The sequence below is a fragment of the Aulonocara stuartgranti genome, assembly GCF_965226115.1.
Source record: "Aulonocara stuartgranti genome assembly, chromosome: 23".
NCBI lineage: Eukaryota > Metazoa > Chordata > Actinopteri > Cichliformes > Cichlidae > Aulonocara > Aulonocara stuartgranti.
The window spans coordinates 13,082,423-13,096,009 of NC_138958.1; the positions used below are offsets into that span (position 1 = coordinate 13,082,423).

The following is a 13,587-nucleotide window of genomic DNA, read 5'->3' on the forward strand; positions in this document are numbered from 1 at the left end:
ATAAAACCTGAAACAACAAAACCCACTCTGGAATCTCACTGAAGGGAAAGTGAATTAAAAACATTCAACATGAAATAAAAAATAAATAAAAATTGCAGAACTATAATAACTCTGGTCCATCTCCACTTTTCCTTAACTGCTACCAGGAAAGGAAAGCACATCACTGTGTGAGATGACAGATTTTCACATTTTAAAACCCTCTGTGTGTCATCTCCACAGTATATTTGTCTCCAGGTCACCCAGTGTAAGGTTTGTGCCACAGATGTTCTAAATTAACAGTATTGGCAAATACAAAATGAATAATTCTATCAATGAATTTTAAAATGTATTATTTTACAAAATAACAATGATTAAGATGCTAAATTGCAGTCATTAGGAAAAAGATTTGTTAATTTCCCTCATAAATAATATAATTGTTGTGACAGGTGGTCTAAATACTTAGCTAACAGGCTAATGTTTCAGGACATAGAGAACCTGAAAGTCACGATGCCGATTAACTTTTTACAAACTAAATGTTTACAAAATGAGCAAGAAGTGAGCAAAGAAAACCTAAAAGTTAAGTAGAGTCAAGAAACTAAACTAAAGCTGAAGTAACACACTGAGAAAAAATGCAAAACACAAGCTAGGATGGGTGAACCAGACGAGTGGACAAAGAGTAGACAGAACAGGAAACGGGAAGTAATCAACGCAGGTGAAGACGGACAAACGGGAAGTAAAGCCCAAAACATAGACACAAGTGACAGCCCGAGTGTTAGAGTAAAACAGACACATCCTAAACACGGAGACGAGATGACGCACGGCAAACATGAGCGAGGAAAAGGCACGAACTCACAAAAATAAACTTCATCGCCAGGATTTGATTTCACAAGTGCAAAAACTCCGAACGATAACAAGTAAGACAAATTGGGCAAACACAAAGCTTCAAATCCTGGAACAACCTAAAAACGAAAAGCACAGATCATTCATATTCATGCACCAAACTCTCAGATCGTGACGGAGTCGGATGAAAGATGCTGCAGAGTTGCATTTGCAGCATCTCTCTGGGACTTTTTGAGCTTTGCTCATATAAGAGACGAGAAGTCAGAATATGTGAGTTTCTGCTGCTTTGATTTTGACGCACGTTTTCCAAGGCGAAGCTCGAGACACCTTTCGACGTTCCTCAGAATGAGTCAGGACCGTTCGCGTCTGCAGTCCTGCAGTAGCGCTTGGATATTTGATGCGTGCAGTTGTGTTCATGCTGCCTGTAGCTATTGGTTACATAATACTTCCTGTGTGGGTCAGACTTGGTCACTTTTCTGTTAATTGCATTATGTTGGACAAAATGGTTTATATTGAACATCTCACACAGCCATTTGAGGTCATAACGCATATCTATTCCCACTCTTTTTACCCGCGGTGGTAAATGCCGCGGGGGTCAGGTTTCCGCCGTCTAATTGAAATACACTTTATGGGACCTCCTAACTGGATTTGTTTCAAATATATGGCACCCCTCGCCCGAGAAGCCTTCTGGATGTGTCTGCTCAGGCTATTTTTGGATCTTTTGTAATATCATAGTGGAAACACTCGTTAAAGGCATCAAATACGTCTTTCCAATAATTTTCCGACTTTCCTGGGGATGAGTAGAAGAATGGGTGCCAATTTATGGTCCTGCACTTAACCTCAGGTAGTGTTGCCTTTACCTGCAGACTCTGACTTTTTCTTTATTTATAGTACTGCAGTAAATTGGCACTGTAGCTTTAGCAGAAATGGAACTACTCTTCACAGCAATGCAGACCTCAGCTACTGCTGATAGCAATATGTGGTGTGAATACAGGGGTACTTCCTCAGTGAAACACCATGTAGTAATAACAACATTATTTTTATTTTATCATTTTTATAGCGGCTCTGAGTTTATAAAGAGCTTTAACAGACAGGCTAATGAAGTTAAACAGAGAGCCAAGCAAAATGGTTATAATGTGATGGTTAAAAATACACACCAGGCAAAAACTTGCCTGAAAGATGATAGGATACATGGGTGATTAGCCAGGTGGACGCTGAGGATCTGAGGCTACGAACTGATTCCTAAGAGCTCGTGTAGCTCGTGTAGCTCAGGCCCAGACCCAGATGTGTTTTTTAAAGCTTTAAGTACAAAGCTGTGAAAAGTGCAGGGAGCCAGAGGTGAAACGCAGGGATCGGGCTGACGTGATGCTGTTTGCTAGAACTGTGAGAGAGTGATGTTTGATTTATAGCAGAGAGGAGGGAGCTGCAGAAGTCCAGCCTTGAGAAACGGATGCTCGGGTGATTTTCTTTCAAAAGTATTGGTTTTTGAGAATCTGAGGTTCTGTTTTGGCGAAAGTTAGACTGGTCAGCTTCTCTAAAGCTTGAAAGTTTAAATATTTTGATGTCATTTTGACACAAAAGCTTAAATTTTAATTTAAACTGCCTCATTTAAAACTTTGGAAATGTAGTTTTAATTGTTTCTAGCTTCTCCTTTTGCTTCAGTGAAAACATGTCTTGTTTTTGTAGCTTCTTCTAATGCTGTCAGCGTGTGCAATTTTTCAAATTTTGATGGATCGGCTCTGAGATCTTCTCAGCTACAAGTTATAATAGCAAAGGTACATAAATAGCAAAGATATGGCCACTACAGCGCAGGTTCTTTGAGGATTTAGAGAACAACAAATCATGCAGTCTTTCTCCCCAGACGCCGACTGCTGCTTCTCTGGATTTTGGCTCTATGAGTCATAAAGTGTTGTTGGAGTTCGTGGCTCTTTATTCTAATTAGATTCAGTGAGTATTTTGGAGTAACTCCATCTTTTGCAAAGGTTGCTCCTTTTAGAGCAGGAGTCGAGTCCCGCTTTAGTTGATCGGCAGCATAAAGCCCAATCTGTTCCTAAATGAGCCGTCCCAATAAAACAAATGCATTATATCTGACCTGTCTTTAATATCAGTGCAGTCTCAACAGCATGTCTTATCACATGCGGTTACAGAAGGTATAAGCAGTTGTGTTATTTGATTCTTTATGACTTAAACAGTTTGTCAAGATCTGGAAATACTTGATATTTTCAGGCATGTGAGGAACACTGAAGTTGTTAAAGATCTTCAGTCATCTCAAAGATCTCAGTCAGTTTCCCTACTTTGTGCTGGACTGGATCCTTTGCTGTGCCAGTTGTGCCCCACTGCTTTATACACATGTTTAACACTTTATGTGTTACTTAACTGAAGCATAAATCATGCTGAGGATGCTGGTTGTGTAAGACGCCAAATCTGGGAGTCCCAGCCCTTCTTTTGGTTTGGATTGTTTAAACCATTTCAGTCTTCCGCTGGATCAGTTTTCCTAAAATATGACTGCGGGGATCATGGGAAATAGGCTGAGTAACCTTGGTTAACCTCGCTAGTTCTCAGGAACATGTTTATCTGAGTTAAAACTGTTATAGTTGTTGTAGTGTACACCTTTGAGAAAGAAAGCTGAAATGATATTTTGCACATTTAAAATTAAAGTAAATTAAAACGTGCAAGAAACGTCTTTTAGTTTTCATCTTTCTTTTTTTTAGGGCAGACTTGTCAGCAGTGCCAGCCTGAGGAGGCTTTGGTGCTGTGAGCTGATTGATCATATAAAACCTGTCCTGAGCTTCCCCTGAAAAATGTCCTCCAGTACAAGAAACGCAAGCTAACGGAGTTCAGATGTTTTGTCTTTACACCCCTGCTTTTACCACCATCATGCCTCTCCAGGTGTTGTCAGTGTGGTTTGACAGCTGGATTCACGCCAGCTGTTCTTCCAGCGTGTCCCCTCAGTGAGACGTGTTGTGTGTGAGAGACAGAAGATGAGACGCGTCCTCTGCAGCAGTCGGGCTGACCTGCGCACATGTGATTATGACTTGTGTTCGTCTCTCAGAAGGAGACCAGATGCTGCGGGTATTCAGTTGCCAGGCTACAGTGCAGCGTTGGGCACAGAGCCTCATCTCACCAGAGTTTTATTATATTACAGCCACTGACACGAGTCTAATTTCAGACTTAGAGCACTCTCTGCGTATCACGTGCTGTTATCGGCTTCTCCCACTGTCTGAGCTGCTAGTGACGGCTCTGTTATCAATCTATGACGTGTCAGTCATAAGCCAAGCGCTGGACTTTCCTGTTGGTAAATACGCCGATAGTTGTGACTCTAAAACCGGCAACAACAGAGATGATTAAATGCGGCTCTCCAGCTAAAGCTTGCTGGGCTGTTAAACTAACGTGCTTGTAATCCTTGATTTAGTAATAGGATTAATGCTGACATTAAAAGCTCAGCACCTCCCTCATAATATCACTTTGAGTTTCAAAGTGAGGGGGGGGGGGGGGGGGGGGGGGTGCTGCTTGGTAACTGCTCCAGTATCAGAGGGAATTTGTGCTGACTCCTCTGGAGAGGTGCGGGGATAGGAGTGATTGATTGACCGAGGTGCTCGGCGGTAAAAATCGATGTTGTGTTTGGACCGGTAATTTTGTTTCTCTCAGTATTTCTCACTTGAGTGTAACTGTGATCCTTTGGCTGTCATTCTCACGCCTCCTCTCACCTGACAGAATCCATCGAAGCGGCAGGAGAGACGCGCTTTACAAAGAGAACCTGCTGCTGCGAGGCTGCACCATCCGCAACACGGAGGAGGCCGTGGGAATTGTCATCTATGCAGGTCGGCCCCCGAAATGACACCTCGGCTGCCACGCAGCTGATCCCACCTCTGACTAACCCGCCGTGTAACTCTGCAGGTCACGAGACCAAAGCCATGCTGAACAACAACGGTCCACGTTACAAGCGCAGTAAACTGGAGAGGCAGATGAATGTAGACGTGTTCTGGTGCGTCATCATCCTGCTGGTCATGTGCCTGTTTGCTGCTGTTGGTATGTAAACAGCTGTTTGGAAGTTTGTGTTCATTTCCAGCTGCTTGGTATCTCCTCAGGAGTGGTGCAGCTTTGTATCATCCACACCTCAAAATTCTCCTTATTTGTGTATATAAATAAATATTAAAATAAGATATTTTAAAAATGCATACAGGGAAAATGAGAAGAACTGTCAGAATCTTTTGGTTCTAATAACAGAAATCTGCTCTTTCCTTAAAAGATAAATGAATTTGTTTAATCTGGATTTGCTACTTAGCGTCACACCTGGGAAAACATATTTTGTCGTGACTTTGTCGTAGTCGATCTTTAATGAAAACCCTTCGTACGGTAGCCCTGAGAGGTCAAACAAACTGCAACTTAAGAAAACACCAGCAAATTTTTAAAAAATGCTGTAAAATGTCACAAAACACAGCGGAAAAGTTTCTGTGGAGACATTAAAGTGTTTGCATTAGCCATTTACTGTTAGCTTGTCACTTGTGCAGCTGCTCCGTCACGTTTCACCTCCCCAAAAACGTTTCCGTTTTGTTTTGTGAGTTTTTTGTTTTTCTTTGTGTGCTTTTGCTGCGTTATTCTATTTGTGGTTGTTTTTGATCTTTCATGGCCACCGTACCTTCACCTGTGTTAAACAAGGAATAACAAAACTCTTACACAGAGCTTCCTCTGCTTCTCTCTCCTGTCCTTCCACTGTTTGCATGAGCTGACCTTGTGCTGTTGCTGTTGCAGGTCACGGGCTGTGGATGTTTCAGTATGGAGATAACAGACCCGTGTTTGACGTTCTTAGCCCAGAGGGGACCAACTTATCGCCCATCATGTCAGCCATTTATCTCTTCCTCACCATGATCATCGTCTTTCAGGTACTAAAAAGAAAGCAGCTTAAAGAAGCAAAGGCACAGATAAAGATATAAAGGCAATATCACGGACTGTGGAATGTTTTATTCTGCTGTACATCGTGGCAGTATTTCAGCCTCCCTCTGCGTGTGACCTCTAGATCTTTTTCTCTGTTTGTTTGGAAAAGCAAAGATGAAAAATGTGTTGCTTCGAGCAGCAAGACAGTCTCTTTAATCTGAGCTCAAAAGGAGAGAAAGTGAGACCCAACAGTTATTGATCTGGTTGTGTTTTTTTTAGGCAAAAAGTTTCAGGGAAAATGTCGGCGTGTCCCGTGTCACAGCAGCAGCAGACGAGCCGCCCCGGTGTCGGCCTTTCAAAATAAACGAGAAATCGCAGAGGGCAGTTCTTTGGTCTCGCTGTGCAAATAGTAACAGTAATGCCAGAAAAATGATACACTCTGAAATAAACACATGACTGTTGAGCAGCACGAGGACTGTGTGCAGACGTCGCTGCCTTCCCCAAAGCTATGACTCATTTCTCCGGAACTACTTTCCATAAGCGTTGCCTGGAAATGTTCCACTCTGGATTACACCAACATTTTTTAAACAATCCAGCATATGCCCAGTGTACTTAAAAAATCACTTGTTTAGCATTTTGGAACTAAGAAGCAATAATTCTTTTAATTATGATGTTTTGGTTTGGGGGTTGTTTTTTTTTTGTCAGATATAGCCCCACAGAAATCCCAGATGAACTCTTTCCTCTTATTTCAGGCATCTATCTGTTCCTATTCATCCATTTTTAACTTGTTAACTGTTTTAGATATATCTAGCCACCATGTGTAGCCAGTGTAAGCATTGTAATATGTGCAATATGTAATGAGTTGCAAGAGGAAAGTTATAGAATGATACAAAAATGAGCCACCAAATGACGAAATATAGCACTTATATTTTATTAGATGTTGGTGATGATGATCTTACTGGTTATGGTCATGGAGGGAGTTGTCCTATTGGTTGACTTCCACATTAAGAAGGTGTGACTGGGCCTTCCTGTCCTCTCGTTTCCGTGCTTTTTATTACCGTAGTTACTACTGACCATGTAGTCATAGCACTGCTGAACCCAAACCCTTTCATTCGCTGCTAAATCGTCCCGGTTACGACTGCTTGAGAACCTCTGTGACTTCTCAGTGGACACAGCGAGCCAATGAGAAGAAAGCTCGCCTTCTGTCTGTACTTCACTCATTCCAGTAACCTGTGAACTGGGATGGACTGTGAGACGGATGAGCTATGACGTGTTTGACGTACTGGTTTTATCCCGAACTTGGGAACTGAGCAGTTTGAGCTGTGTGAGGTCACAGACACTAAAAAATAAATATCTGTAAAATATTCGGTTAATGCGACATCTGCTGCCACCCTCATGCTTCCTCCCCAGCCTCTGGCCTCAGGCTTTCCATGTGTGATCATTTAAAATTTGCTTTAAATTAGTATTACCGGTACTAATTAATGTACTTAATATTTGACTGTTCAAGATTTTCTTTTTGGGTTTTCCAATAATTGAATCTCTTTTTTACAAGATTTATTTAATTATTTATATGAATTGATTTTTTTTAGCTGCAGTTTACTTTTTTCTGTCTCTACTGTTCATCCATTTAACTTCATAACTGACTTTTCTTGTTGCATTTAGCTACGTATTGCACCAGCACATCCCTGCAATTTCAGTGTATCCTTTCTTTTCATATTTTCAACCCTTTAACCATTTGAGGTTTATTTGAGTCGATCTATTTGATCTCTTTTACCTGTTTTATTTTTAAGCTTCGCTTTTAACTTACATTGGGTTTTTTTGGGTTGTTTTTTTTTTTTGGGGGGGGGGGGTCCCTCATTAACGCATTTAAACTTTTTTACATCTTTAGCTATTTGTTCTTCTGCATCTTCACTCTTTATTTGATTTGATTTCACGTTCAGACGTTCACACCATCTTTCCATCAGTTTCCAGGATGACAGCCTGCTCTGCCTCTCTCCTCTCCTAGGTCCTGATACCCATCTCCCTTTTTGTGTCAATTGAAATTGTCAAGATCTGCCAAGTGTACTTCATCCATCAAGATATGGATCTGTACGACGAGGAGACAGACTCCCACCTGCAGTGCAGAGCACTTAATATCACAGAGGATCTGGGCCAGATGCAGTATATCTTCTCTGACAAGACAGGCACGCTGACGGAAAATAAGATGGTGTTCCGGCGCTGCACTGTGGCAGGGGTGGAGTATTCCCATGATGCCAACGGTGAGACGACCAGCCAACCCTCTCACACGCTCCCTTAAAGAAACAGTAAGCGGTCATCATCTTCTAAGTCACCACTAACGGTGTGTGTTTGTTTTTCAGCTCGAAGACTTGCCATGTACCAGGAAATGGACTCAGAGGAGGAAGAGAGCATGTCTCACGGTGGCACCCTCCCCAGGCGGGACAGCGTGACCAGTCACCAGAGCGCCCGCGTGGTGCTGCGGTCCCAGAGTACCAAGTCCCACCGCAGGACAGGCAGCAGGGCCGAGGCCAAGAGAGCCAGCATCCTGTCCAAGCACACGGCCTTCAGCAGCCCCATGGTGGGTCCTCATTACTGCTCTACAATCCTCATCCTGCATCCTTTACCCTAACAAACCTCCGTCTGTTCTGCAGGAGAAAGACATCACCCCCGACCCCAAGCTCCTGGACAAAGTCAATGACTGCAGCAGTCAGATGGACTTCATGCGCTTCCACAGCCAGCCTATGTCCCAGCTGCCCTCTGACCTCTCAGACATCATCGATTTTTTCATCGCTCTCACAATCTGCAACACGGTGGTCGTGTCCTCCCCCAACCAGCCAAGACACAAGGTAACACTCACCTGTTCAGGTCAGAAACATCAGTTTGGTCAAACCTCTGTCGGGTCAGAGAGGGATTGTTTGTGGACTGGGCCGCACAATGATGTTACCTCAACTTCATTCCACACCTCCTGATTTCTTCTCTTTTGACTTTCGTGTGTGTGTGTGTGTGTGTGTGTGTGTGTGTGTGTGTGTGTGTGTGTGTGTGTGTGTGTGTGTAAGAGAGAGAGACTTGCAGTCATCAGAAAGCATCTTAGCTTTTTATCGGGGCAAGTGTCAGCTCTGGGAAATTATTTATATAAAATCTGTTTTGGTTTTTTTGGACTATGAAGCCTAAAAAAGACAGAAGAGTTACAGGCCCTTGGTGTGCAAAGGGGTCGGTTCAGATTTCATAAGTACAGGAGGTAGATGAGATAGAAAAGTCTAAAGCCTAAATATATTTTCTGTTAAGAACAATTTTTTTTTCTCTTAAGCGACTCTGAGCGTCAGTATCTCAGGATCGATCATAGTGTGAGAAAACTGCACCGATTTAACGTCTGTGACATTGAAGAGCATTGGTACCCTGCATGCTTATTTTTTTCTGAGAATTCACTGGGGAAAACCTAAAGTGCATTGTGGGTAAATGTTTAGGGCTCATGGTGGGATAGTTGCCATTATTCCATCTTCATCGAAATAAGTTTTTGTAGAACAAGTCAGGTTCTTGGCAGGGGCAACAGGAAAGGTTTTATAGGCATGAATTAAAAAGGAAGCATTAGATTGTATATGTTCAAAATGGCAGGATATTATAATAGTCCAAATCCATGATTCGGTTCATTGCTTAAGCAGCTCCCTATGACTTATTAGAATAAACACCAGAGCGCATGACAGTTTCATGTGTCACCACATGCACATTACTGGGCTGTTGTTCAGCCTCTTTTTGCACGCCTTCTGTTTACACCAGCACGACATGTGCACAGCTAACCATCACACCACAGACTCGTCTCTGCAAAGTGACGTGAAGTCTCCTCTGTCAGTGATGTAAGGAGGGTAATCTGCAGTGGCAGCAGATCAGCGTTTGGAGTTTTTCCATATCTGGGATTGTGATTTACAAAGTATTAGGGCTGTTCGATATAACGATATATATCGGATGACGATATAAAAACGTCTATCGTTTCATTTTATGCTATCGTTTGTTTCGTGGTGTCGCAAAATAAGCTGTTTATGGCAATATTTTTCCATCGTTTTGATGGTCACTGTAGTGGCTATATTAATTTCTTAAAGTCCTCTCTTTCTCTTACATTTAATATAACCACACTATGGAGGGACAAGCGCCTGTTTTTTATGCGTTGTTGTTAGCAACAACGACGGTAACAGCATCGCGTGTCTGCTTGTTTATGTTCCACATAAACCTTTCACAATAAAGCTCAAGATCCTGTTGAGACTTTTCAAAATAAACTTTTCAAAATAATCTGCTCTTTCACGTGAAAGAGCAGATTATTTACGGATGAGAATTAAAAAAGAGCCGGCAGGTGCTAAAAAATAAACCTTAGACTCAAACGGTAGAACAGGCTTTTCCCCGCAGCACGCCGTGTAATAAATACTCATAAAGAAAACGGCGGCCGTTACAACTTATGTCTAAAAATGTATCGTTTCATGCATCGGTTGAAACACTCGACTCCAGCTACACGACGCGCAGCTGGAAACACTTCACGCAAGTCGAGCTGCCCGAGATTCACAGAATTTACAGAAAATGTTACATTTTTGTGATTTATATCGTTATTGGACGATTCTTATTCTTATATCGGGATATGAGAGTTTGGTCATGTCGCACAGCCCTACAAAGTATCATTAAGAATTCATACATAACTGGTTTGGTTCACAGTTGCACTGATGGTTAGTGGACATGTAGTTTGAGGTCACAATCATATAATGCTCCAAATCATTAGTTCCCATGGAGACACTTTACTTTCTTTGATGGTTCCTTGTAATCTATATAACTATTAAATGTACAGACTGGAGGTATTATAAGTAGTATTGGTGGAAAACATTTAATTGAAAAACAATAATAGACAGAGTATAAGAGCATTCTGGATCTCAGAGCCCATCGACCTGCTCAGAAAATTATGGGGTTGCACAATCATTAGTGGTTTAAAGCATGGGTCTGCTGTGTGTTGCTGTCTGTAGAAGTAGATTTATTTTTGACTTCTTTACAGTGAAATAAGTACAGATCCTGTGCTTAAAAAATACTAACGAGCCTGTTTTGAAAATGTAAGAAGTAGAAAGCACAGATATGTATTTAAGCGAGGAGTAAAGTAAAATAAAACGTTGTCAGAATTCTGCCTAGGTTTAGTAAAGTATTTGTACTTTGTTACCTCCCACCTGTGGTTGCAGGTGACCTCGTTCTCATACAGCTCACACTCATGAGGTGAACTTCAGGTTTTTCACAAATCCTTTGTGATCCAAAGAAGATTCATATCTTAAAGCTGTGTCTGTATCAGTGGAGAAAAATGCAACTGAAGTCCTTCCAGCACGCTAACAAACGAGCTTTGTGTTTTGTGTTTATGTTTTTTTGATCCATGTGGGAGTAGTTTCCACCTTTTGAGCGAAAGCTGCATGTTACGAGTTTAAAAAAACGTTCCAGATCTGACGCTGAAAGTGTGCGCTTGCACGTAGCTTTCACTACTTTTTCTGTTAGCGTATCCGCGTTTTGTTTCTGGGCCTGGGTGTGGTCCTCCTGTCAGGAGGCGATATCCTCTCCTCGCCTCACGCGGCGTGCACTGGCTCACAATGGATCCCGACTGTCAGAGCACAAATCTGCTCGATGAAACTGTACACGGTGGCACACCGTTTATGTATGTCTGTGTTTCTCTTTGGAGGTCATCTGATAAGATGCACGTCTGCACAGAAGCGCTGACTTTTCTTTCGGTTTTTATCGGTTGTTTTGCTGTCCCGTGTTCCAGAGCAATTGTTCACATTTTTATTATGATGCCCTTGTGCGTAGCTGGGCCACTGAATGATTTATTCTTGTATATATATGTGAGAACTGTGGTTCCCGCTGCCAGGAGACCTTAAAGTGAGTCGCTTTTTCTTCTGTTGTACTGCGGCACCTTGGGATGAATGATTGGCCGAAGGATTATGGCCAGGAGAAGCTTTTTCATCAGAGATAAAGTCCTCTGTAGTACCAGAGCTTTTCAAACATTTCTAAGGACTAAAACGATGTAGAACATCCATCTTATGAGCTTCTTAACCTTAAGAAATATTCCCCCAAAAGCAGCACCTGAATTCACTCGGAAGTCAACTTCTTATTCATTTCATCCATTTGAGCATCTTTCTTAGTAATGCCATATGCTGCAGTAGTCATAGAGCCAGAGGCCAGTGGCTAAATTCATCGTTATTTACGTTAATATCAAGTATTTTAACCTCAGGATCTCTTTTAACCAAGTACCAGTCTCCCCTGCAGAAAGCTGCAGTTCCTCCAACGTCCATCGGAGGCTCCAGAAATGAGTCAGTCCCTCTGGATTGCCACATTAACATCTCTGACTTTGCAACACAAATGGGTTGAAGCCTTTAGCTGTTCACTCCAACAACAGTGGTTGATGTGACAGTGGCTACATCCATCTTTTATTTACAGTCTGTGATCTACACCGATTCCCACCCAGTGACATAATCTCGCCTCAGAGCCCGATTTGGATTATTTACGCAGTGCTGCGTAAGTCGTTTTAACTTGCTGGCCTTTTTCTTAAATCCACTTATGCACAAAATCGATTTTTATATTTGACCTTTTTAGGTATTTTGTACTGGCTGATGAGCATAAATGATTTTTTTTTTTGACACAACTATTTAACAATCTATAGAAAGAGCACTTGGCTTTTATCGCTGTTTTTTACTGTGTTGGTTCTTTTTATGGAAGAATCTGTCCCAATGTCTGTTTAAGTGAGAGAAACACTGTTGTGTCACATTCTCTGTGTCAGACTCTTATTGCCCTAAAATGAGCCTGATGGGTTGTCTCGTGTCTTTTATCACTTTCAGTGGTCTGTGTTAGATTTAAGAGCACCTGGAGAAAAAAATGAAGATGGAATCAGGGTCTGTTCTCTCTTGGATTATAAAAACATTATTTTATGCCTACACTTTCTGCTCCTGCAGGTCAGGATGAGGTTCGAGCTAAAGTCTCCAGTGAAGACCATCGAGGACTTCATCAAACGCTTCACCCCCAGCCGACTGACCTCCGGCTCCAACAGCAGCAGCTCCTCCAGTCTCATCACCAACCGATCCTCCAATAAGGGCTGCTCCAGCCTGCTGTCCTCGCCCTCGGCAGAGAGCACGCTCACCAAGCTGCACGAGGAGCAGCCCTCGGGAGGTTTGGAGCAGGCTTTTAGCCCCATCCCGCCATCCTACGATGGAAAAACCTCCTGGAACCTCGACGAAGGAGAGCTGCGCTACGAGGCAGAGTCGCCCGACGAGGCCGCTCTGGTCTACGCTGCCCGGGCCTACAAGTGCTCCCTGGTCGGACGCCTCCCCGACCAGGTGATCGTGGAGCTGCCTCACCTGGGGAAGCTGAGCTTCGAGCTGCTGCACACACTTGGCTTTGACTCCACCAGGAAACGCATGTCTGTGGTGGTTCGACACCCTCTGACTGATCAGATCACCGTCTACACTAAAGGAGCAGACTCTGTCATCATGGATCTCATCAAACCCCCCGACACAGGTAGGAAAACACTTGTTTGGGAAATCTCTGCAGACCGTTGTGACCAGTGAGATTTTTTTTTTTAAATGTTAATGGGGATAATAAGCAACGGCACTGCTTTGGCTTGTGATCATGATGTGGTTTGGAGTGCTATGTGAAAGATGAAGCATTGTTTAGTGAAATTACAGTTTCATTATAGCATGAGATATCAGACATGGAGATCAGCCTCAAAACACAGCATTTAATCTTTGCAGCTGATTCTGTGGTCCACTGAAACTGCAAACATAACAAATTTCTCCCAAAAGAATTATTGACTGAGGGAACTGATTAACAGATGACTTTCAAAAAGCAGGCATTTCCTCTAAATCAGGGATGTGAAACTCATTTTATGTCATTGAT

At 42.5% G+C, this 13,587-nt stretch overlaps 1 protein-coding gene across 2 annotated transcripts in view; it reads left to right on the top strand.

Annotated features, from left to right (window-relative positions):
- The window catches only part of atp10a (ATPase phospholipid transporting 10A), a 44,610-nt gene that overhangs the window by 8,117 nt on the left and 22,906 nt on the right, over positions 1-13,587 (top strand). For both annotated transcript variants that reach the window (XM_082523778.1, XM_082523777.1), the window contains exons 4-10: positions 4,534-4,640; positions 4,717-4,848; positions 5,572-5,702; positions 7,700-7,952; positions 8,052-8,269; positions 8,343-8,537; positions 12,648-13,209. In XM_082523778.1, coding sequence (XP_082379904.1) covers positions 4,534-4,640; positions 4,717-4,848; positions 5,572-5,702; positions 7,700-7,952; positions 8,052-8,269; positions 8,343-8,537; positions 12,648-13,209 — 1,598 coding nt within the window. The remainder of the gene's footprint in view (positions 1-4,533; positions 4,641-4,716; positions 4,849-5,571; positions 5,703-7,699; positions 7,953-8,051; positions 8,270-8,342; positions 8,538-12,647; positions 13,210-13,587) is intronic.